The sequence below is a fragment of the Oxyura jamaicensis genome, chromosome 12, assembly GCF_011077185.1.
Source record: "Oxyura jamaicensis isolate SHBP4307 breed ruddy duck chromosome 12, BPBGC_Ojam_1.0, whole genome shotgun sequence".
NCBI lineage: Eukaryota > Metazoa > Chordata > Aves > Anseriformes > Anatidae > Oxyura > Oxyura jamaicensis.
In genome coordinates this window covers 21,818,966-21,845,713 of record NC_048904.1, presented here as the reverse complement: position 1 = coordinate 21,845,713, position 26,748 = coordinate 21,818,966, and the positions used below count along the sequence as shown (strand labels likewise).

The following is a 26,748-nucleotide window of genomic DNA, read 5'->3' as shown; positions in this document are numbered from 1 at the left end:
GGTCATAGAGAGGGCATTTTAAAACAATTCTGGTTGATTTCTTTGATTGGAATCCTCATTAACGGAGGCTGGAGGCAGGTATCTGTGATCTCACTAAAAGTGACTTCAACATTTCTTTCGGATTGATGTGACCTCAGAGGTTTATTGAGGAAAAATGTAAATAAATCTGCAGGAAGGATCTGACACTAAGTACTAGAGTCTGTACAGTGTATATCTAGGGAGCTTCAGGAAGCAAACAATACTAAATATATTAAAACTTACTATTTTTTCCTGTCTTTTCAAGTATGTGTATTTTGATTTATTATTTTTGTGTGTGTGTAGGGAGATTAGGGTCTTCTGAGCTATCTTTTACATTATATGAATTTTCTGTCTATCTCTAAGCCACAATATTAGTTGTTACTTTCAAATTATTGTTGATAAGCCTGTGTAAAGTGCACTAAAGTTTCCTGTGAAATAAGGGTGACTTTGTTTCTTTCATTATCTCTTGAAAGACTTCCAGTCTTAAAGAAAAGAAAGTGTATTTAATTTTTAAAAACATATTTTAGAATGACAAAAGTGTACCATTGCTGACTTTGGAGGACTACGTTTTAGTATATACAACTTCCACAGTGGCTGCTTTAAAGAAGTAATAGAGATTTTTCATGGTGTGGTGTTTCTTTTGAACAACACATTAGCGTAGTCAGTGTTACCAAGTTCACTTACAGAATTACACATATAATGAGAGTCTAATAAGTGTTTCATATTCTTGGACTACTGTTGCTTTATTTATTTATTTATTTTTATTTTTTTTACTTAGAAATTCAAATTTGTTGCAATTGAATTGGTAGGACTATAATAAATCATCAGAAGTTTATCCTTTCCTGTCCTTTATAGGTGTGTGACAATGCAATGTAGAAATTCAGTTGACAAACAAAATTGAAGGTTTTTTTTTTCTCTATTGTTAATTACGTATTTCAAAAAATATGTTCCCTTTTTGCATTTGACTTTCTGCTACGGTTCTTGTTCTGCTGTCAGCCAATGGCATAATTATTCAATCTTGAAAATAAACTTGAGATTTTCAGCAGTCAGAAATTTAAAACTGTTCTTCTTTCACTGTATTAAGTAGGCAAGCCTGAAAAATGAAGTTCTGTGTTTCAGGGTCCTTTTCCACCCTGAGTATGTATGGGTATGTTAATAAGAGTATAAAATTATCTGTGCACCCTGACACCTTTATTTATAGGAACATTCTTCATTGTGCACCGTATCTTCTCAGCCAAGATTTTGGCTAACATATTGTCCATTTTTCATATTAATAAATATGTTCTTGACTATTTAAACATGAAAATAACATATTGGCAGTTGGTCTCAAACTGACGCATCTTTATAGAGAACTCAGCGCTGGACTTAAGATAGCTGAGTAGTCATAGAATGAGGATGAGAAATGATATGTATATTAAAGGAGACTGTCAAAAAATAAAAATAAAAAAACAAAACCCACCCTTTATACGAACATGTAGTCCATACTATTAAAATTGATTTTTTAATTTTTATTTTTTGTATTGACGTAGTACTTAGAGCCATATCTGTATACCAGAACCTTTTTGCAGCAACTATATTACAAACAGGAAAAAGAAATGGCTCTTCAGTCCCCAACCATTTACAGAATTTCAGTGTAGTTACTATGTGTATATATAGGATTTATTTTTATGAGTTGCTACAAATCCTTGAACAATGTGGGAATACAGATCTGTTTCAAAGCTCCCAGCAATTTGTTGTGTAAGGTTCAAAGGTGCTTCTAAAAGGGCTAAAGAACCTATAATTGAAGGTGAAAAGATCTTCCTGCTCTAATTTAGACCTTTTAAAGGGTTCATAGGTTAGATAATAACATGGCATGAAAGATAAGGAGAGAAAGATATTTGTTATTCAAATGTGTATGGCTTCGTTGAAAGTCTTGTGTTTTTAAAATTATTTCCCCAAAGAGACTGTGCAGTAAGTTTTATTTTCTGTCCAAACAGGTTTTTATTTCCTTAAATTCATTGTAAATTATATCTTTGTATATTAAACAGGAAGTGACTAAATTGACACTAACTTGTTGTCCACCTATACAAGTTTTGGTAAGTCATTCCAAGGGTATTTGAAATAAGAGGATTTAATAAAAAAGCAACTTGTGAGCTTCCTGGTTCTGACCACCTGGCACTGCAGATATTAATGACTTCTCATACTCTCAAATTCCTTTATAGAATGTAATTATTGTAATCAGCCATATACTAAAACTGTATCCTGTAGATAACTGTGGGACAGTGTAAATGTGTATTTAGGAGGTATTTATGAAAAAAATAAATTGATTAAAATTGAAATTGTAATTGCAATTTCAATTTACAAATACTGTGGGTTACAGAATTTACAGTATGAAATTCTTAAAATTCTGAAATTATTAAAATTTAAAATCTGTTAAAATGTAAATAAGGTTTATTTAGCATACAAATCTAAGTTTCTAATTCATTGAGATTATAGAACATTTTTTCCAGAGAATTTTTGGCCTATTCATCTTGCTTTGAAGTAAGTAATTATGGCTTAAACTGAGTGTAGAAGAAATCAGGAGTGCCATATTCTATTCTTTTTTTTATAGAGTACGTCGCTGCAGAGTCTTATGCCCATTCAAATGGAATATCTGTATAAATTTATATTGTAACAATTTATAATACTTTGTATTCAGATATGTTGCACTTGTAAAACCTGCTGTTGGCAATCTTCAAAAATTGTTTTTGTTTTTACCCCCTCATTTTATGTAATAACTTTCAATTAAGAACATGACTGAAAAAATATCCATCTCATACTGTTGTCTGTGGTGAACATTTATTTACTGTTTAGAATTCTATTACTTGCCCTTTCCTGCAGCCTGTCACAGCAAAATAGTACTCTTGTGCATAATGTTACTCAAATATTTTTGTAACCTTTCTGAAAATATTGGTGAACATTTGCAGTGTATGGCTTTAGAACAAAATTATCTTTTGTTTTGAATTTTCTCACTAGAATTAAAGTATTGATCAACATCATAGATTATTGACTTGTAAAACACACCAGGAAAGCAGAGCTTTCATAATATCACACTAGTGAAATCCTCACCAGAATGACTGGAGTTACCTATATATACCTCAATACATGCTGAGTATTTTGGTGATCTGTTGAACAGTGTCTTCCAAAAAAAGTTGCACCACTGTGAAGTAGGAAAGCAGAACAAGTTGGAAAAAGAAAACAGGAAACAATATGAGCACACTTAACAAGTGGAATTATATTAAATAATTATAAAATAAATATTACATAAATATTATATAAAACAAATACATCCAGATAACCAGCCATCTTTAAATTTATCTTTTTACCTTAAAAATAATATATTGTTAATATTCTTGCTTTTACTTGGAAAATGAAGTGACTGTGTTGTTCAAGTGGGCTGTAAAGACACCGTATTTTCAGAGAACTTTATAGATGAGGTAAGGTCAGAGAAATAAAAACTAAATGCCAGTTTGGTCAGATGGAAGGCGTATGCACTCTTCCAGCAGGATCTGCATATGTACTGACCCATGTATGTACTTGGGATTGAGGACATTTTTATTTAGGGGCCTAAAAAAAACTCTAGTAAATTTGGGCTACCTGAAAATTCAAAAGATGGTTCATGAAATACTTAAAAAAAAAATTAAAGGGTGAAATATTTCACGACACATTTAGTGTACAGTGTATTTTGTTTTTACAAAAGAAAAAAAAAATGGGGTGAACGTATAATTGGAAGTTGAAAAAAGCGTATTTCTGCATTTCAGTAAACTGAAGAATCACATGGTTTAATTACATTTTCTATGGTTGTGATAAATTATTATTATCCAGTGATTTGAGGTTTGTCCTTTTTTTGGGGGGGAGGGGAGAGGGGGAATGATTTTGGTCATCTATCAGATTCATTCTGTTCCCAAGGAAAACAATATTCTGATAATTCATTGAAAACGAACTTGAATTGGTTTAGTGACTGTAACCTTTTCAATAAATACAAATTGCATGCTAGGGCCATCTGCTGTTTAGTAAATAAATATCTGTGTTTTAAAATGTTTTAATCAGAATTCTCTGTGTTATTTACAGGTGCAGACTGTTCAGGCTTCACTATCTGAATCTCCAGTGATGACCAGCCCTTCCCAACGTATCCAGATTATTTCCACAGACTCTTCTGTAGGTTCACCACAACGCATTCAGGTAAAAATCTATTGATTATGTGGCACTCACAACTTTTTTTTTTTTTCCCCTCTTCCCATTCGGTTTATACAAAAGCATACTAAAGTCTATGGAAGATTTCTTTCAGTTTTGAATGAACAGATGATTTTTATTGCAAATGAAACTTTCTCCTGAAGAATAGGTTAGTTATGGTTGTATATAATAATTGGTTGTATATAATAATTTAATTGATAATGTAGTCAGTGAAGAATATTTGCAGAATTTAAACTTAGCCTGCATGTGTAAGTTGCCTGAGCTCTAACCATAGCAAATGGGCAGATATTACCAACAGACAATTCAGAACACCTGAAATCATCTCTAAAAGCATTCTTCTCTCTCCATTTCATGTTTAAAAAGAGCCAGTGGGAGACTAGCCTATTAGGCGGAAATTAGCCTGGGGGATACTACACAGTGGACTGTCATTACTGATAAATAATATAAAGATGTATATAGTGACAAATAATATGAAAATTGTTAGGTATTAATGTTACAAGAGTGTTACAGTACTGATCTTTCTGTCCTCCTCCATCTTGTTCTGTGCCAGTACAATATTGCACTGTACTTTTGCCAGAGACGATGCTGGAGAAGAGGATCTTGTACTTCAGGGCATTTGGAATGGTCCTGGCAATGCAGCCTCTGTCACAGGATGGATTGTCCTTGAGATATGTTTTGATCAGGGTGCATGGTACGTGGTCATTGTGATCCAGGAGAACCCTGCCCCTGCGAACAGCCCTGAAAACTTTTTTTTTTTTTTTTAATGACATTATCATTTTACTTAATGGTATCATTATGTAATTTTTTCACTAATATTTTTTAAAGACTCAAATTGTAGCATTTATAATGACATACATTTTTAATGAACATTTTTATGATCATCCACTTCTTATTCAGTCGTTACTATCAATGTTTGTCTGATACATGAAAAGTTACAAAGTTGTCTCTGATTTTTCTTTATAGATAACACCAATGAGATGTTCTTCAGTTATCAACATATTTAGCTATGTGTTTTAACTAAGATGTACTCCTTTAAAATATGAACTAAAGGTGGAATTAGGCAGCCTTAATGTTCTGTATGCTGATTCTCAAGATTCTGTTATGATGGAAGTTTTCCATTTTTGCTTCAGTTGTCTGGTAACATAATCTCTATTTTGCCTGGTAGAGTAACCAAATCAATATTTACCTGCTATTTCATTGCAAGGTAGATGTTCTCACAACATGTATAACTGAAGCATACTGCATATTTCATCATTTATAAGGTAGGCAATTTTTGTTCAATTGTGCAAAAAAATCTACCTCCTTATATCTCTGGTATTTCTGGAAAAAAACAGTTAGAGGAAGGAGCATAGTAGGAAAAGTGTGTTCCTGCTTCCTTAAAACATATATACAGGCACTATAATAGTAGTGTCAGTCATAAGCTGAGTTTAGATTTCAGACTAGTTCCATTCATTAAGATCTATATGAAAGTGATGGTGGCTGAGGAAAACATGTCAGGGAAAACTCAGAAGGTTTAAGAACTTAACAATTTAACAACACTGGGACTGGGGGTTGATGATTTTTACTTTGAAATTTTGAGCTTATTCAGAGCTTCTTGTTCGTTGAAGCGAACTGGATTTAGAACTCATCCTCTAAAACACTGAAACTTTTATGCAGGTGAGACCAAAAATGGCTTATTCTGTTCTGTGAATATATGACTAATAGATCCCTACAAATGTGTCTTGTCCAGAATTTAGTAGTGGACTGGTTTCATCCCCAACTTTGAGTACCATCTACTTCCTACATGTTTTTTTAGGTTTGTAATTACAAAATCTGAGGTGAGCCTTTCTTGAAGAGTTTCTGTAACTTAGAAAAATCATCACCTCCATAACTTAATTCCTGTACTTATTGTGGCTTGCTACTCTAATGTTGTCTTAAGGCATTCTAACTTAGTAAAACCATTAGCATATGTTTAGAATTCCTGTATGGCTTGTTATACAAAAAGAACATGACAACTGGTTTAAGAAGTCTAGTTAATCAAAATTTAGGAAAGTAAATAAGTAGATAACTTTAAAAAAGTTATTGTGACACTTAATGCAGTCAATTTATTAGTAGTGTCACTGTGTAAACTCTGATTTTTTTTTTTCAATAGTAATTCTTACCCTGGCAGTAAGCTAAATACATAAATGTACTATATCAAAATAGTTTTTAGTCAGGTGTATACAAAAGAAATTAAAATCTCAAGAATGTACCATTGTGATTTTTTTTTGGCAGCTGGAATAATTTATAATTATTTATATGAGAAAAATTCTATGATGCTGTCTCACTAGGCAGAGCATAGCCTGAATATGCCTGCCATTCATCAAGTGCAATGTGCTATATATTGTCCTTTTACAGAATTGAGAGAATCAATAAGGAATACAGCGGTCCTTAGCATTACACTTTGTTCTTATTCTGGTTGGGTTCCACTGTGTCTAATTCCTCTTGAACAGTTAAATGCAATTACAGTATCTCCCCATCTCTCCTCATTTTTAACAGTATCAGTCTCATACTTTTCACAAGTCTGTTTAATATTTTCTTATTGTGTGGTAGGTATGTAAGTACAGAAATATTATAAACATGTTTTAGGTTTGATTCCATTGTTTTGCACTTATGTAGGCAGCCGTAATAACTTTGCACCAGTCTAATAAATTTAGAAATAGCAAATTAATAAATAACAAGGGCTATTATGAAACACTAACATATAATTCTGAGACAGAATCATAAAATTCTTCAATATGTTTTACAGATTGTGACAGATCAGCAGACAGGTCAAAAAATCCAGATAGTGACAGCAGTGGACTCATCTGTGTCTCCAAAGCAACAGTTTATTTTAGCAAGTCCAGATGGAACTGGTACGGGAAAGGTGATATTGGCAGCACCTGAGACATCTAATGCCAAACAGCTTATCTTTACGACCACAGACAACATTGTGCCAGGCAGAATTCAGGTAAATATAGTAATTGAGATAAACCACAGATTTGTGTATTTCATTTACTAGGTTTTAGGTGCTGTAAGTATGGAATTGTTTTAAGAGACTGGCAATTGCAATAGTTTTCTAAAGATCTAGTAACATGGATATAGAACATATGAATTGTAGGCCTTTTTTATTCAATCTTAAATCTGCCTGTCTTCACATTCCTCATGCATTCCATTGCATTCATCATTCCTTGTTGTGGTTCTCATTAAAATTCTAACTATGCAACGACATAAGCAAATACTTAAGCTGGAGCTTGTGAGAGGTGCCAGGATTTCAGGTGATCTGATAGAGATTCACACATGCAGAGATGCAACTTAGCTGGGCCAACTTATGTTCATAATGCAGTACCAAAACATTGGAGTAGAAGTTCTTTGGAGCAGAAGCTGTCCTTTGTTATATTTGTGGGTCTTGAGCATAGTCCAGATCAGTGAGAGCTTTGTAAAACAAATTATATAAACAATAATCCGTCTCTAGTGAAATTTTAGATTTTTTTCCTAGCATTCTTTTTCCGGGGGGGGAAAAAAATGCCTAGACCCTATTGCTACTGTTAAAATAGAGAATATCATAGAATCGTTCAGGGAGTATTTTTCAGGGAGCAGAATCATTTTTACACAAATATTTCAAAAATTGTGCAAACAGTCTTTCAAAATTTATTTTACAGTGCTACATGGCTTATCTAATGTTACAAATTGATTTTTTTTTTTTTTTTTTTTTTTGGTGTGTTAAGTGGGGTGTTTTGAACTGAAGTTTTGGGATTCAAGACCTTTGGAAGCCAAACAGTTTTCATAGAATCATAGAATATCGTCATTTGGAAGGGACCCATAAGGATCATAGAGTCCAACTCTTAAGTTTTCTATAATGGATCTCTGTTTCAGGCTGTCCCCTGTCAACTATGTATGCCTATTAGCTAGAGAGAAGATAAATGGAAACAGTGTATGGAATACAACAATTTTAGACATCTTTGGCTAAAATAGAGCAATTGTTTGACAGTAATTGTAAGAAGGGAAGACTACTGTTGAGTGCACAAATCAAGAAACTTACTCTGAACAAAGTGGGAAGTTCAATTTGGAATTCATGTTTTGCTATGGCTGCTTTAACAGTCCCATTACTGACAGTAAAAACTCTCCTTAATTTATATTTTATGCCATCTAATTTGATACCACATCTGTCATACTTGTCATACTCTTCCCTGTTGATACACCCGTCTTCTGTACAGAGAGCTTCTTGCTTTCATGTCAGCAGAAAATACTGGCTAATTGTCTCTTTTTGTTCTGAAATTTTGTCTCAGATAGTGACAGACTCTGCTTCGGTGGAACGTTTACTGGGAAAAGCTGATGTTCAGCGGCCCCAGGTAGTAGAATATTGCGTGGTCTGTGGTGATAAAGCATCAGGTAAGGAAGCATAGAAAGTGGAATTCAAGATAACTGACTGAAAGGATTACTGGGATGAAGGGAGGAGGTTCCATGGATTTTTTTTTTAAGACTGATTTTAGCCATGCTGTTGGTAAAAGCACTTGAGTCTAAATTGGAAATAGATAACGTTATACTTTTGTATCTATACATACGGAGTAGTACAGCTCTGCTTGGAAGAATATTAATTTGTACTTCAAGTAGATTGTATGATGAATTGACGCATGCTGAAAGCGAAAATGATTGTGTAGCTCCTAGTAACTGAGAGATCATTTGAAGCATGAAGTCTGTTTCCCCAAGCTGTAAAAAAGTCCACCTAATCCAAGAAAAAAACAACACTTCTCAGTGCTCTCTAACAAACTTAAGACTTCTTGGTAGTTTTTTGCTTTTCACGGTCACAGAAAAAGGCAAGTAGGTATCATGCAAATCCTTGGTGTTTCAGAACCATGCAGTTACAGGGAATCTACTAGATAAAATTTCTACGTTAACCAAGCAAGAAAATTGTGCTTTAACGTTACAGGGAGAATGACCCCCCCCCCCCCTTCGTCTTTTTTTAAATTGTTTTCAAGTGTTTGTGTTATTAAAATGATACCAAAATTGATGTGTACAGGAGTTTTGACTTAACATTGCATTTCAGATTTTATTCAGAAATGACTTATGTTCTGAATTTACTTAAATGTTTTGCATGTGTGTTCTTTTAACGTAACTTTCAGCATGCAATATCCTTTGTGTAGTTTGTGTCTTATTACCTGTAACAGCAGATAGAATTGCATCTGTACTTGGCCAGAATGGGAACTACCATTTCACAGGCCTCTTACTCAAATGTAAGCTTAGCCCTCCTCTCTTTCTTCCACTTACCAACCTAAAAGGCCTGACAATAGGTAAAAAAGAAACATCCTGTAAGACTGCAACGATGCTTTCACAGTCCAAAATGATGGCAAGAAAACAAAATAAATGTAAAGGGTGACTTTTGCAATGTTTTACTTGGCTAAGATAATTATTTTTATGTTAAAATGAGTAATTTCCATCTGATAACAATATATATGCTTCTTAGGTCGTCACTATGGTGCTGTCAGCTGTGAGGGATGCAAAGGCTTCTTTAAAAGGAGCGTGAGGAAGAATTTGACCTACAGTTGTCGTAGCAACCAGGATTGTATCATCAATAAACATCATCGGAATCGCTGCCAATTTTGTAGGCTTAAGAAATGTCTAGAGATGGGCATGAAAATGGAATGTGAGTGTTAAGTACTCAATGTGAGACTGTGTCTAACAAGTAAAAAAATATGTGGCCTACCATTGCTTTTTAGTGTGTTTTCTTTATTTCAGTCTGTTACTTGGAGGAGACAGAACTTGACAGCCATCTATTTCACCTTTCTTTCCTCACCATATTGTGTTTGAGGTGTAACACTGAATTGTTTTGAACCATATCTCCTATTACTGCAGTTCTTGAGGAACCCAGTTAGATCCTCACTTAGAATGCATGTTAAAAACAGTGTATGTTTATAGTACAAAATATTTTAACACAGGTGGATGTATATCTGAGTCTAACATTACATGTTCAGAATATGCTTTCCTACTGGTTTATTTTTCTCCCATTTTATCCAATGATGGGAAGTGGCTGATGTCCCCCCCTCCCTTTTGTTTGTTTTCAATATTAGTTTGATCATTTTTGAACAGTGTTATGAGACATTGTATAAAGTGTCATGTTTTGAACAATATACTTTTCCTGTTTGTTTACAGTACTCACTACAACTTCAGTGCTAGCATCTGAACACCTCTTTCAATGCATTTTAATTACAATTTATAGTACCCCCTGCTTCTTCAGTCAGAACTTCATGAAGCCTATTATGTTATTTTTCCTTCTGTGATAAATTTAAGGAGAATTTAAGGTGAAGCAAATTATTTTTCTACTGTGATCTAGGCAAGATGAGTTCCATCCACTGAGTTACTATGGAGGCAGAATTTTAATATGTAAACAGGGAGATCTTTATTGTATTTGCACTTTGGATCTCCAAAAGCATATAGGATTTTTGTGCTATGCACACACTGTGCTGAGTGTTGTGGGTGACACTTGTGCTGGAGAGACTGTTACACTTCCAGAAGCTAAGCCTTTCTTAGCTCAATGTGGCTAGGATTCATGTTTTTTCTGGGCACTGGGTCACGTTTCTGATTAATACTCATGTAGTATTAATAAGATCAGGAAATAAATAACTTCCTGGTTATGAGGATACAGAGAAATGTATCTATGTATTTTAGTGTTACATTCAAAAGGCCTATACAGTACGGTAGATTTTTTTTCTGTTTATTAATAATGTAAATTTTATAGAGTAGTAACTACTGTATGATTAATAGGTAAAATGAATAGCACAGAAATATTGTCTCCATTTATATTGTGCCTTACATTTGCTAAGTATTGTGAGAATTAGTACAACCCTTAAAAAAATTATTTGTATTATTGCCATATTCTTTTATTGGTTTTATTATCCATGTTTTCAGGTGAAAAAAATGTATGCAATTCAAATGTTGTGCCAAACTATAGAGGCGTTCATAAAGTTCAGTGACCTAGATGCCAGATATCTTTCTGTAATCTGCTTAATAATAATATTGTGATATTTTAAATATGCACTTTTCACTTCCGTTAAAATAGCAAAAATACTCTTTTGCTATTTTTATTAAATGATTTACTGTGCTTGTTTGGCACGTTGGAGACTAAGCCTATTTTCTTCCAGTTTTCAACTTGAAATATTTTAAATTCTGAAAAGGTTAATTTCAGAAAACTGCTTCTTATTTGTCTGGAATGAGTGAATGAATGAGTCAATTGCATATCATGCAGAGACTCCTCACCCACGGAATTAAGCTGCATCTCTCACATAACGTTATGATTCAGGAGCTAACTTGCCTGTCTTGACTTTTTCTGGGTTCATTCTGAGTTTGTGTTGGTTTTAGTCATCTGGAGTACGACTGAGTCTTGTATTTAAGTACAGCTTTACCTGTAAAACAAGCTTTTTTTTAATGTATGTTGCAGAATGTTCTGTCTTTTCAAATACCAGTGAAATAGCAAGCTTTGCTTGTAGTTCAGTAAAACTTAAAGCAAATGATCAATCTATGCCTTCCTTAGTTAAATGTGCTTGGTCATGGGTATAGTAAAATTGGAACCCATGTTTCTTCAGTCATCTTATTAAATTCCAGTTTCATGCTGAACTGATACCACCATCATGATTTAAGCATAAATCCTACTATGAGGTTTTTTTGGTAATATTCATATGAATTACTTTCTTTCAAATCTTCGTGTTTCTATCCTTCTGTAGCGGTTCAAAGTGAAAGAAAGCCTTTTGATGTGCAACGTGAAAAACCAAGCAACTGTGCAGCTTCCACTGAAAAGATATATATCAGAAAAGACCTACGAAGCCCTTTAATAGCAACTCCAACATTTGTAGCAGATAAAGATGGGACACGGTGAGTAACTCAATATAAAACAAATCTTGTCTATGGTTATTTATGCATTGCAGGCACAACTGTGCTGTATTTTCCCCTGTGCTGTAAAGTATTGGTCAAAAAGAGCTCCTTTTCACAGGCCATTGGTTTCCATTACCAAGATCAACATGGTATGCTCTGCTTCTTATCAGAATTTTTGCCTGAGTACAGCTAGGTGGTTTTCAATTAAGTGCTGACTGTTGCCCAGACAGATGAAAGCACAAGTGGGGCACACATGTGATATGTAAATAACAAACATGTAGATCTACTGTGTGATAGACTCAAGTCGGCACTTTTCTGAAATCAAATCCACCAATAGCAGACTCAGCCTTCCCCCTCCGGAATACTGTAGCAAAAGAGGCTGCAGTGACTGCTGGTTCAGATCCCCAAAAAATGGTCTTAACAGTGTCAGCAGAAGAATAGTAGTTTCTTTTTGCTATGTGGAAGATACTCCTAGATGGTTCTCATGCTCTCAGTTTTCTCCATAGGCAATGTGTGTGTAAATGCATGATATTCTATCATATTCATAATAAATAGAGAGAATTTTTCCTTCTGAATAAAATAGAACTCTATTAAAATACCACATTTTGAAAACTATCAGTCCAGTTAGTGAATGAATAGATGATAATCACCTAAAGGTATTGGATCTCTATATTCAGCTTGTTTGTGTGCATATTCTTTGTTGAACAAGTAACACTGCAGTTAGGAGGGTAGAGCCACAGATTTCTTTAGTTGTTTCATTGTTTCTTGTTTGCTAATCAGTTTGTTCACAAATACTGCTCATAGACACATTGGCTACCTCAAGATTTCCTTGTGCTGCAGATGCCTTTTCACAATATAAACGATATTATATTCATTAAGTGTGACTCTATTTATGTAGAACTCACATTTGCATAAGGTATGATTATTTGCTTCCTGTGGTACTTAACAACGTTAGTGTCAGACCCCTTAAACTATCAGCTCCCCAAGGCCTGAACCAGTCATGCATTACTCATTTGTGTAGGGTTATGCAGATCTGGACTGTAGTAGAAGTAACAAACTTCTTATTACTGACTGCAGATTTCCCACTTCCTCCCTTAATTAGATACAGCAGAGAGAAATTATATTTGGTCAAAAAGGCAGAAGAAAAGGCAGCAGAGATTTTATGCAGAACTTTATTATACAACTATGTTGTAATGTAAAATGTATTTCCTTGACTCAACTTTTTTTTTATTTAGTGCCAACTTGGAATGCACAGTTACGCCTTCTGCAACTCTAAAGCATAACTTTAGATCTGCTATGTGGCTTCTGAAGTCATGAGAAGACAACAGCTTTCATAAGACAGAATAAACCAGTGTCAAAAGCAAATGAGAGGATATCTCCTTTGGGAATTTGTCACTGCTTTTGCACAGGAAATGAAAATATTCCTGTCTTTCGAGCTACATTTTGGAAGCAGTTTCAGAAAGGCTAAAATTCTGATGAAAAAATTCTGAGCTTCATTAAATTGTAAATTTAAAAATTGGTAATCCTTTTATTCTGACATGGGTTATTATATATTTTTCTGATTAATACAGAGCACTATTAACTGTCAGATGCCTTATGATTTTCAACAGGTCAGCAGGTCTTCTTGATCCAGGAATGCTTGTGAATATTCAGCAGCCTTTAATCAGGGATGATGGTACAGTCCTCCTAGCTGCTGACTCCAAGGTATGAATGCTTTCAGTTAAGTTCTGAACATATCTACACATTTAGATTATTTTAGCTATGTACATAGATGCAAAGCATTCTTGCTCTTGAGAGGATAAGGTTGGGGTGAGCCTGAAGATCTGTAGGAATGCAGGTAATAAGCTGATCAACGGGGGTGTGATTTCTTCTCACAGGTGTATTTAAGCCATAACTATTCCCCACATGTAATGCCAGAAGGGGTTAGGATTGATGATCACAGTAGAGTTTAAAGACCATTGTGAGTCAGATGTGATCCATTGTTCTTCCTGTAGGTGTTTCAGGGAAAGGAAAGAAAAAGTACATAAGGGAAGAAGAACACAAAGATTAAGAATGGGGGGGGAAAGATATGTATGATATATTACATATAATTCTGATCAACTAATACGGTTCTTCTTATTTAGGCTGAGACAAGCCAGGGTGCTTTAGGAACACTAGCAAATGTTGTAACATCTCTTGCTAACCTCAGTGAGTCACTAAATAATGGAGATACTTCTGAAATTCAACAAGAAGAGCAATCCACAAGTGAGATTACACGGTATGCATTTGTATTTGCATCTTATTCAGCAGTTTGTATTCTGTATTGTGCACACTTATACTCATTCATCCATGTAATTTGGTGTTGTGACATCAAATACAGTAGAGATTGCCCAGTACTTTGAAATGCAAAACCAAATATTTGGAAATCCAATCTTGGCTGTTGTCTTCAGCCTGTAGTCCTCTTGGGAAGAACTGTACCTTGTGTTATAACTGTAGTTATAATATGGCTAAACCAGATTTCATGCTAAGAGAAGTAATCATAGAATCGTCTGCTTTGGAAAAGACCACCAAGATCATGAAGTCCAGCCATCAACCAGACCTACTGAGTCCCATCACTAAACTACGTCCCTCAGTGCCATGTTCACGCATCTCTTAAATATCTCTCCAGGGACGAGGACTCCACAACTTATGTGGATACCCTTTTCCAATGCTTGAATAAATGACTAGTTTGTAAACTTGACTGACTCTGAGAATAGTAATACTTTGGTACTGCAGTATTTCATAGGCTTGTTATATGGAAGTTTCTCCTGTGAAGTGTTTGTTTCCCTTAGATCTACTCCTTGAGGGTCTGTGTTACTGTTGTGTTCTCTGTGTCGTTGTGCTGCCAACTTACCTTTTGGTAATGTAGGAAAAATGTTGTAAAATTAAGATTAGTAAACATCTTGTTTAATGTTTAGAAGGAATTTGAAGGCTGTTATCTTTATTAGTGATTAAAACCAACACAGAATCTTAACGTTTCCAGCAAGGCTTGAGATTTTTAGGAATAGGGTGATGGTGTTTTTGTGTTGTTGTTTGTTCTTTTGTGTTGTTGGGGGGGTGTTTGCTTGTTTTACTTGTTTGTTGAAGGAAAACATACATTGGTCTTACAGTGAAATATGAAAAATATCGGGCCTCAAAACTGTCCAGTGTCTCTCAGGTAGATTTTTAAGAGGTGTTTAACTGTTTAATCAAGAGTATGTCCATATCTCGTCTTAAGGGGAAGGAAATTAAGCCGTGCTGTTTAGAAGGAGATCACGGTGTTCTCCGTTGGTCCAAAACATGGATTAGTAACAATAGGGACTGCAAGGTGTTCTCCAGAGTGCACCTGGGCTTTTGTGAGGTTTCACATAATCTATTATAAATTTCCAAGGTGAGAAGAAGCAGGTAGTGAACAGTAAGTGGAAGAATCCCATTTACTACTACAAATACTAGTATAAGACAGTTAAAACAGGATTTATAGTAGTAAAAAGTTCCCCCCCTTACAGGGAAGGTCTTTTGTCAGCTATATGTGGGCAGTCCCTGTATAACGTCCAAGCAGTACAAAGGAACCAGGTTGTAATGAAAGATCTGGCTTGGTGTCTTCGTGGTTTCTGTTTATACTGAGTAGAAATGCTTCACAGTGTTTTATATGACCAGTACTCTGAAGTTTTTAAAGGTATAAGGAAGTACTCTTTCACTGAATATTACTTCTTTTTTGCAGGGCATTTGATACTTTGGCTAAAGCACTTAATACCACAGATGGTACAGCTGCTCATAACTTGGCAGATGGGATGGATCCTACAGGAGGAGGGAATATTCATGTAATCAGTAGAGATCAGTCAACACCAATTATTGAGGTGGAAGGACCCCTACTTACAGATACACATGTCACATTTAAGGTATGTGCGTCCTGAAATGTCTTACTAAACAAGCTGACATAAAAGATATAACCCAAAATGAGTTTACCATGTCTTCTTTATATTAGCAAAATTAAATATAACGATCTAGAACACCTGGTGTTAGCAGTTTTCACTCTTGCAAGCTCTATCTGAAGTGTATAGATACTATTTCATAAGACTCTTTCATAGTCATCAGGATGCTTTAAAATTTATTTCACTTTCCAGTGCCATTGATGGTCACTTTCCATATCATCCATATAGTATGTCTTGCTTAATTCATTTATAATTCTAGGGAATGTCGAACATTCATCTAAAAGGCCTTTTCATATTAAGAGAGGTTACAGGGCCTTCCTAGTTTGCTTCGATTACACAACTCAAACAAGAACATGCTGATGAAAATTTTGAGATAAATAATGAGGGTGTTCATCTTACTGGTATCACATTGCACTGTTTAAAGAAATAAAAATTTTGAAATAGCAGTACTTAATGTAGTTGAACGATAATCATAATCATAACGTGCTTATTCCCATTAGTGGTGTTTTGTGATTGTAGATTCCTACTGTATGATTTTCCCATTTTAGAGTTTTATTTTACTTCTTTTAAAAGTTTTAGAAGATAACTTCATAGTACTGTGATGCTAGTCAACATTCCACAAAACAATTAAATGTATAGATTTAACTGTTATTACATGAAAATTAAAATGTTTCAAAAAGAAACATTTGAGCTCTTTCCCACATTGTTTCTAATCTTGTTTTCTATCCTTGTGTTGCACTCCTTGCAGTAGTAATGAGTTGTTTAGTAAAGTTTTACTTTGACAACTTCTTGTTATGCAGTTATATTATGACAGACAATGAGAGTGGGTTGAATGTTTTCACTGGTTATTTCTGTGATAATAAAAGTTATTTTATGCCCTAACTGTGCATACTTTGATTTTTTTTGCAGCTGACAATGCCCAGTCCAATGCCAGAGTACCTTAATGTACACTACATCTGTGAGTCAGCATCACGACTACTTTTCCTGTCTATGCACTGGGCTAGATCCATACCTGCATTTCAAGCACTTGGGTAAATGGATGTTACACTGCTGAACAATTTGTTTTCCAATTAATGAAAGCACTGATCTCAACACTTTTCAATTTTTAAACGACTAAATTTGTTAAATTTTTAATGAATTCTTTAAAATGTGTGAAGGCTGTGCAATATATTCTTTTTTGAAGAATAAAAAGATTACCATCTTTGCCAAGATTATAACTACCATATCTGATGTTACTACTGTTATGGAAGCTAAAGCCAAATCCAAAGCAAGCATTTAATTGGTAGAAATATATCTTGTTAAGGAACTGATGAGCACCATTTTACAGATAACCTGAAATGGTTTAATGTAGTTGGTCTATTCTTGCTTTTTTTAATACTTGTCATATGCTGATATATGCCTTTTAATAGAGTAGTTTGGAGTATGTTAATCCTTATTGCTAATTGTTATAATCAACATAACTGTTGATCAACATACCAACCTAATATGAAGACTAGCTACCATTGTTTGATTTTGTGTTGTTTATAGGCAGGATTGTAATACGAGCCTTGTGCGTGCCTGCTGGAATGAGCTGTTTACCTTAGGCCTGGCACAGTGTGCACAGGTGATGAGTCTGTCTACTATCCTAGCAGCTATTGTTAATCATCTCCAGAACAGCATACAGGAAGGTATGTGTTCAGTGTGGTGTTCTTATATATACTCAGTACAGGGTTACAAACTGGAATTTGAATAACATTTCTCACAAGGTGTTTCCTAGTTGATAGCAGAACTGTTTTCCAGGATCCAGGGAAAGAAGAAACCTTCTCTTGCATGATTGCCTTTCCTCTGATGATGTGTTGCACTGTGACCTCACAGAAATCTCTCAGTGAGATAGAAACGTCCTTAGAAGAAATGGGGATACGTTTAGAGGATATAAAGCCTTCTTCTCCTCCCCTCTTGTACATATGATTAGCAGTATAGAGAAAGACAAGTATATCCTAAAATTATAGTTTGTTCACAGAACGTTCCTCCCATCTAGATGTAAATATTTTTTTTCCTCTTAGAATAATCATGCCTTCTCCTGAACCACAAGTGAGCTTTATTCCTTCCAGAGTTTTTCCATCTCTCTACAGTGTAAAACTGTAGCATTTGCCAAGTATCACAAGTGTATTCTTACAAGTGTAACTATTTTGTTGTATACTACTATAATACAGTAATGATTACTGTATTTTGAGGTACCCTTTGAAGCATTAAACAACCTATTTTCTTGACACTTTCATGAAGATTTATGTAATTCTATTTTTGAGTTCAGTGTTGGCCTGTGATAATGATGACCATATCTAGAGTGAACGATAATCTGTTATGGCTGCTTTCCTTTTTTTCTTTCCTTTTCTTTAGGGATGCTCCGTATCAGAGTTGATTAGCTTGAGAATAACTTTTCACTTTTAATAAGATAAAAACCCACAATACTAGCAGCTTTAAACTCTGCAAATATAGTGTATTTTTAACTGCAGAAAGAGAACAGCATAATATAGATGCAAATGATAGAAAATTGCATAATTTATGCAGGTAGCCATTTTTTATTACCAGAAAAAAAGGACTAAGATAAAAGCATACTTATATCCACATAAAAAATGAATTACCACAGAAATTTGAAAATAAAATATTTTTCCAAGAGGAATATCAGAAATAGATGATGATAGATGATCCTTTGATACATTTGTAAAATTGTAAGTTGTTTTGGGAAAGAAACCCCTACAAGCACAAGGAGCCTGTTAATATACCGTAACTGATGTGGCACTGCTTTTTATACCTAGGTGAATGCAGCAAATAGGAATCAAGCAATGCAAAACAGCCCAGGATTCTGCAGGTGATGAAGGAGCTAGGTTGCAGATTTGATACATCTCACAGAACAGTCATTTCCTTTGCCCTTCTCAAATTACAGAAGCATAGGAAAGCTGTGAAAATGTAGTTGCAAGTATAGAATACTTCCTTGAAGGTTTTTGCCTAACTTTAACGCTGCAAAGCACGTTCGGTCACCTACTATTACTAAATAATATGTGCAGTGTAGACATGAGTTGCCTATGTTAAATAATTATTTCCAATAGCAATATTAAATGACATAATTATATGAAATCCAGTTTCAATTTAAACATGATTTAAAAGTAGTTATGGAATACTGTTTGGTACCAGTTTGATAATTTTTGCGATTTGGTTACTGTGCATACAGTGAGAACTGGAACAGACTTACTGAATAGAGTGAAACTTGCTTGTAAAACTATAAAATGCACAAAAGTAGATAGATTATCTGAAAAAAATATGGAATCTCCTTCAGTCCTGGTAAAGTACATTTGCTTTAATCTACTTTTGTTAGCTTTACTATGGTAAAATTGGACAGAGGTTTGATTTTTAAATGGATAGTATCCTTTCATGAATGTTTTTACTTTTTTATAATTTGATAAAGCTTGGACAGCCCCCAAAATACAACAAATTGACATTCCTTTCTTTCACAGAAAGAGGAGCAAGAGTTTAAAAGCTCAACAGGGAAACGTGCATATCATGTGTTCTAAAAGAGTTAAGCTTTTAATTACATCTGTCTCAGAATAAATATGTGAGTTCCACTTACGCTCCAGGTGATCAGTTTGTGGAGGAGTAAGTGGTAGGGCTGTTACACTCTTAAGCTGGCCCCACTTCTGTTCCTGTGACTTAAATCTATCCTTTCAGTCATACAGTGTTATCTGAGACTGGACAAAAAGAGAGGATGAGACTACGTTTGTTTTATTCAATGCTATTCTGTAAAGTTATGTTATATTTATACTACACCTTCAAAACTCAAAGTGATGAAATTTCAGAACTTTGTCTAAGAAGTATGTGAGTGATGAGGTTGCTTGAAAACTGTGAAATTCAAATTTAACTTTTTGCATGTATTTCTGCACCATTATTTCTCATATAACGCTGAGATATATAATATCATCCATCTTCATCCATCTTGAGTAATGAAAAATCACTATTACAATTTACGTATTGTAGAAGATTAGATTATACTTTCATTCATATTTCAAGACATTATGCAGAAAATGTTTAATTTCTTCTTCTGTTCTGCTCAATTTTTTATGTGGTTGCAGAAAATATGTAAAAGTAGCCATAAATGACGTAAAAGATCCAGGTTAACACACATGGATCTAAACAATTGTATACACTATTATCTGTAAAAACAAAGGTAAAATATTATAAAGTTATAAAGATACAGTGTAGCAGCAGTGAAGTTTGTGAATGGAATCAATTTATTCTAATGTATTTCTTGAGGGGAAAAAAATGCCACTTATGAATTGACTTCTCCATGAAGCTTAATAATGGTACTTATATATTCAGAGATTAGTTTTAATATAATCTTTAAGGCTTTCATTCTTTGACCAGTTTACAGATGTACAGTCAGAGAAGTTTACTAAATTGTACTGAATTAGTTACCTTTATTTACCAAATTAGAAAGCTCTCCTTTCCTAACTCAGCAACTAATACCACTCAATTTTAGCTTATCCATAAATATTTTCTAAATTAATGTTTTAAGAAAATGAAACCAACATAAGAAACATGTTTCAAAAGATAGAAGAATTTATGTACATGTATTTGAATGAATTGGCCCCTTCAGAAGAAAAGAAGACTATGTACCACTGTGAAAAAAGTTTACTTCTAAAGTACAAACAGAAGAAAAAGTATCGCTGGCATCACTGATCTTGCATTCTGGAAAAGCTAACTCAATACTGTTTGAAGTTGAAATTAGGATTGCATGATAGCGTTTGTTTTGTAATTTTTTTGATTCCCAGAATCACGATCTATTTTGTAGAATAATTCACCATAATTTGAGAGTCTCTGGTTCAGAGCAGTACATCATTGGAATAGGGTTGGTGTCACAGATTATGCTATTCAAGCAAAACTATGGAAAAGAGTTAATGTTGTTTGCTAGCCCTCTGATTCGGCTTTAGAAGTCTTCACTTCTGTAATCATTCAGGCCATCCTTACATGTTAAGTGGTTTTTAAAATACCAAATGGGACAAGATACTTTGAAACGTTACTTTACTTTTTTCATAAAAGGATGTTGGTTAAGATATTGGATGTACTTGAGCTTACATGAAATAATAACCAATATCTTTTTGTAGATAAGCTTTCTGGAGACAGAATAAAGCAAGTCATGGAACACATCTGGAAACTTCAGGAGTTCTGTAACAACATGGCCAAGATTGATATTGATGGATATGAATATGCATACCTTAAAGCTATAGTCCTCTTTAGCCCTGGTAAGGAATTTCATAACAAACTATTTTTAAATAAGCATTCACAAGTTACCATTTTAGCAATTATTTATAAGACTAATGACTTAAGATGAGGCTGTTCTGTTAAGTTGTACATAAAATGAGTATTCAATAATCATTTATCACAAACAATGTGTTTTAAAAATAACTTTGGAGAAACAAATTCATGTTATTTACGCCTCCAGTCTCTCATGTATTTCTTGTTAACCTACCTTAGGAGACTAGACTCAATTATCTTCAGCCGGGGATCCAATATTAATAAGTTATCAGGCAATATTTGTGAAGTAAATGGCAGGACGGATTAGAGGAAGTACATTCTCAAAGTGACAAAAAGAAGTTGACTCCATTGTTAATATTTTTAAGACACTCATAAGGGGAATACATGAAATATAAGCAGAAACACATTATTTTATATGGAGTTTCTGCAAAATCTCCAAAACTAAATGTAAGCAGGCGGTCTTCCATTTGCTGCAAAAAATGACAGCAGACAACTAAAGCATGATCTATAGTGTTTATGATATGAGGATTTCTTTAAGGAAGACACTTGAGAATTTCTGGAATGATAAGGTAAGGATATCAAAAAATGGGTAGTAGTAGTCTCTTCAGCAAAAGTGTAGAGATGTTCCTAGGTTAACTTAAAATTGCTGACAGACTGAGTGAAAGGGGAGGACGTGCTCTGAAATGTAAATTATTTGTTACATTCAAAGTGGTAAACATCTCTGAATTAAAGTAAAATGCCAAGAAAATGAATAACTTACCAGTTTTTTTTGTTTGCTTTTGCATTAATATTATTTTTCTCTTTGTAATAAAATTTGAATTTAATTGTAAGATACTAGTGTCCTGAAATAATGCTTTTGGAAATTTCCTGCAGATTCTATTATTAGGGTTACGTTTATTAGGATATTAATGCGAGTCTGAGGAGCAATGAATTTTCCATACTCAAGATAGCTCTGTCCCATTTCAAGAGAAGAGCATGTTGAACACAACACTGAAGATATTTGGGTATACTCAGATGTGTGGTATTTTCAGTTTTTCTGATCATGTCACCCTCTTTGAGGAGCAGAGCCAGGAGGAATTAAAGCATAAGACAGACTCAGGAAGGTCAAGAAGTTGATTTGTCAAGAAAAAAACTCTAGATATTGCTCAATAGTTGGTTGAAATTACAGAGGAAAAAACATTTGAAAAAACAGGGTTAGAAACACAAACTGTCATAGGTATTGCCTGGTATACACCTACAGGATTATTTTTTCTGATTTCTTCTGGATATAGCCAGCTATGGAGAGAAAAGTGAGTATGCAAGTTCTGAAGCCAGGAAGCAAATACTCAAATGTTCCAATTTTATACAGCTAGTATGTTAAATATCACAATACAATATTTAAATGAAATTAAATGTAAGAATGTTGTAAGTACATAAATTTTGCAGTGTATAGGGAAACAATCAACATACAGAAATGCTTTGTTTCTTTAGATCACCCTGGTCTGACCAGTTCAACCCAAATAGAAAAATTCCAGGAGAAAGCACAGATGGAATTGCAGGACTATGTCCAAAAAACTTATCCAGAAGATACGTATAGGTATTTATTTTCTATAATACCCAAAATAATGTGAGCTGAAGCTGGCAAAAATAGAAAATAGCATCGTGATATAATATTTCCTTTTTAACATCTGGTATTGGTTTTTTGACTATTGAGGTGAAAGAACCAGAATCTTGTTGATAAAAGCAGCAGGTTTGTTGAAAGATAGGAAGAATCAAGAATAGCTGTCTAGCTTCTTCCACTTAAATTAAACAGTATATTCTCCTGTTTTTAGTGCTTGGAATCATAGAATGGTTTGAATTGGAAGGGACGTTAAAGTTAATCTCTTTCCAGCCCCTCATAACACCTTCCACCAGAAAAGGTTGCCCAAAGCCCCCATCTAGCCTGGCCTTGAACACTTCCAGGGATGGGACATCCACAACTTCTTAAGTAACCTGTTTTAGTGCCTCACCCCACCCTCTTAGTAAATAATTTCTTCCTTATACCTGATCTAAATGTACCTGTTTCTTACTTCAAAATCATTGCCCCTTTTCCCATTTGGTTGGGTTGGATTTGGTGGTGTGTTTTTTTTTTTTTTGTCTTGTTTGTTTTGAGAGAGAGTGTCATTGCCATGTTTAGAAAAGTAGATAGACTTACTGTCTGTATTAGAAGTCTCAGGAATAGCTTCTTTAACTCAGACTTCTGCTTTCTTTTCAAGTTAGTTCACTTTCTGAAGTGTTTACAGAGTTGGGAATTTCAGAAGCAGACTGGGAGAATGATGTTTGTACATACATGTTTTATCTACAAAGGGCACTGATATGTTAATACGTCATTTTCACTGGAGACACATCTGAGAAGGACAGAAGCTTTTTCATTTCACTTGCAGGATAGAAAAGTAATAATTCTTTATATGGTAGCTTTAATTGCCTCTTTACTCTCATTCGTGAATTATGGTAATAATAAAAACAAAAACATCTTTTTAGCCTCACAGTATTTTTTAACTAATATTTTATGTATTCATAATTCGCTCAATTTCTTTTTCAGGTTAGCCCGGATTCTAGTTCGCCTGCCAGCACTTAGGCTGATGAGCTCTAGCATTACTGAGGAACTATTTTTTACTGGTCTTATTGGAAATGTTCCAATTGACAGTATAATCCCTTACATTCTCAAAATGGAAACAGCAGAATATAATGGTCAAATAACTGGCACATCTCCGTAGTGGGAACAACACAATTTGATGGATCAAAGTAATTTTCATAAAAACATACAATTGACAAGTTAAAAGAATAGCATTTTGGTATGTACAAATATTTCCAACTTGTTACACGTTTCCTATCAGATTTCTCCTTGTCTGTTTGCCAACATCGACAAAATTGAAATGGCTGTTAAAAGAGCTGCTACAGGACCTTTTCTGCCATAAGGAGTATTTTGGATGCCTTTCATTCAAAAGGCTATAGAATTACTGAACATAATTTTCATGTGCTTTGTATTTAGAAATTATCAGTGCTAAAAAATAGAGTTTTATAATATCAGAGACTAGTAATAAGATTACTTTAAAAGTAAAAATGACCAGTATGTATATATTAAAAATAACCTTGGAATTAATATCTAATAATTGCCAGGGTGTAATACTAGCACTTTGTAAACACTTGTCGCCGAAACGGTAACATCATCAATGTCCTGCTTATGAGTAGGGAGAATGAAAAAAATTACTTATGTCCTTAGTCAAAATGCTAGTGATGTATGTGAAAATGTAGAATGCTACAGGAGACAATCATTTATTCTACAAAAAGTCACTCCATCTTATGTTATACGTTAAATAGTAATGTGGATTCTTAAATCAGATATCTGCATTATATGGAACTATATTGTTAAGTTAGTGACATTGTAATTAATGGCATGGTGTGACCATAGTGACTATTACATGCTACAGAAATTACCCAAACTAGGAGGAAAAAAATGTATTTCTTGCCACAGTAGTGGTGAATTATTCAGGTTCATTGACGTTTCTATTCAGCCCAAAAGTCATGATAAATGTTAGTCTAGTAGGAACCCTTTTAACTGTGGGGAAAGACAGTCATTAACTGGAAGAACACTCATTTTCAGTTAGAGCTGTGATGCACTTTGAGTATGCTCTGTGTATTCCCAAATTTATTCCTCTCTGTACTCTTGCACACTCTCATCATCCAGCCAAAGATAGAATTTAAAACCTGAAATAGTGGGAACCTCTGTCAGCAAGAGTATATTATAAAGCTCTCACTTTATTTCTCTCCTCTTCCATGACAAACCGTTCCCAATCTGCAGAGCTTTCAGCCTTCCTGTGAATCAGTTTGAAACAGAAGTATAGATGGGATTTACGTTTTCATGTATCATTGCAGTTGATGAGTGATATACCATAGAGTGTTAAATGAACAACTGAACAACTTATTTTAAAATTTTTAACTGTCTGCATCCAGCATTACTTTTGTTTTAGTATAATTTATTATTGACATTACATATTTTAAATAATCAAAGTAATAATCAAAGGTGGTTTTTTTGTTTTTTTGTTTTTTTAAATCATGGTGGTTAATACCTTCGTCAGATCCTAGCATATATCAAAGCATTAATTAGTTTAATGATTTGTTTGGTAGAGGCATTTTCTATTTGCATATTTTTATGTGACAAAAATCGAATGATGAATTCAGCATATATATATATACATATACATATATATATATATATATATATATATATATTCTTCCAGTAGTGATCCATATTTAGAAACACCATACAGGTTGGTGTTTGTGTCTTAAGTGTCTCTAGATGAGGCTTCTGATATGCTAAAAATTCTGACCTGGTATACTTCATTCTCATTAGGAGGCTTGCATTTGTGTAACTCTTTATGAGTGCTACATGGCTACGGCTATGTAATTTTCACTTCTAGATGCATTCAGGTCTTGTACAGTCACCATCATTAGAGCATTCAGAGTCTTCTGTTCTCAAAAGGTTGTAACAAGGAGACCAATATACATGCAGAGATCTGTTAATACTGCACTTTTCTCTCAGCTTTTGCTATAACAAATGACATTCTTATATTTTTAATGTGATGGAAGGCATGCACCCTAAACATTAGGTCAATTGGAGTGCAGAACTTTGTACTAGCTGTTATATTTCAATATAACTTATTGTGTCAGAAGTGCGTCAGCACTTCTGATGCAAAATCCCTGTTTTAAGGGTATAAAAACTATTTGTGGCTTTAACAAGAACAGAAGTACTGACCTTGGAAAGAGTTGTGGCTGGTTTTGATTTTGATTTTTTTTTTAAAGGGGTTATGTCATTGTTAAAAAAGTGGTATACCTTGAACATGTGATTTTTTTTTAATATATATTTTTTTTTACTAAAAACAAAGCAAAATTAGTTTAATTTTACTTCAGTAATTTGTAAAAATATATATAATAATAATTCAGGCAACTAAGTAGGCATTGTTAAGAACAAATTAAATATTATTAAGCACAAAAGATAGCCATTGATTTTTTTTTTTTTCCAAATTTGAATACACAGCTGATATTTTTTCATGGCAAGCATTGTTTTGACTTCAGCTTTTAAAGTAAAAGGGTCCCATTTTCAATGCAAAAATTTGTTTTATTTGTTTTTCTTATTTGTGCTGTGACCATAATTGTTCAGGCAACAAAATAAAGCCCACTAAAGGTTTTTGTGCATGGTCGGATCATGTGAAGTAAAATTTAAAATATATGCATTGCATTACATTTGTAGATCAAAATAGTAAATACCATGCAGCTCTGTTTCCAAATAAACTACACTCCCTACAAATGCAAGACCACATAATGATATCCTTGATACATCTCTCTTAGTCTCTTACTCTGCAAATAGATCCTTGAATTGTAATATTATTTTACCTAGGATAAAAAATTAATTTATGTAAAT

At 34.0% G+C, this 26,748-nt stretch overlaps 1 protein-coding gene across 7 annotated transcripts in view; it reads left to right on the top strand.

Annotated features, from left to right (window-relative positions):
* NR2C2 (nuclear receptor subfamily 2 group C member 2) overlaps window positions 1-25,040 on the top strand; it is a 36,026-nt gene extending 10,986 nt beyond the window's left edge. For all 7 annotated transcript variants that reach the window (XM_035337548.1, XM_035337543.1, XM_035337549.1 and 4 more), the window contains 13 exons: window positions 4,108-4,218; window positions 6,998-7,198; window positions 8,517-8,619; window positions 9,692-9,871; window positions 11,946-12,093; window positions 13,704-13,797; window positions 14,217-14,350; window positions 15,812-15,989; window positions 16,932-17,053; window positions 17,550-17,689; window positions 21,158-21,295; window positions 22,779-22,884; window positions 23,869-25,040. In XM_035337548.1, the coding sequence (XP_035193439.1) occupies window positions 4,147-4,218; window positions 6,998-7,198; window positions 8,517-8,619; window positions 9,692-9,871; window positions 11,946-12,093; window positions 13,704-13,797; window positions 14,217-14,350; window positions 15,812-15,989; window positions 16,932-17,053; window positions 17,550-17,689; window positions 21,158-21,295; window positions 22,779-22,884; window positions 23,869-24,043 (1,791 nt within the window). In that variant the 5' untranslated portion in view covers window positions 4,108-4,146 and the 3' untranslated portion in view covers window positions 24,044-25,040. The remainder of the gene's footprint in view (window positions 1-4,107; window positions 4,219-6,997; window positions 7,199-8,516; window positions 8,620-9,691; window positions 9,872-11,945; window positions 12,094-13,703; window positions 13,798-14,216; window positions 14,351-15,811; window positions 15,990-16,931; window positions 17,054-17,549; window positions 17,690-21,157; window positions 21,296-22,778; window positions 22,885-23,868) is intronic.
* Window positions 25,041-26,748: the final 1,708 nt, after the last annotated feature.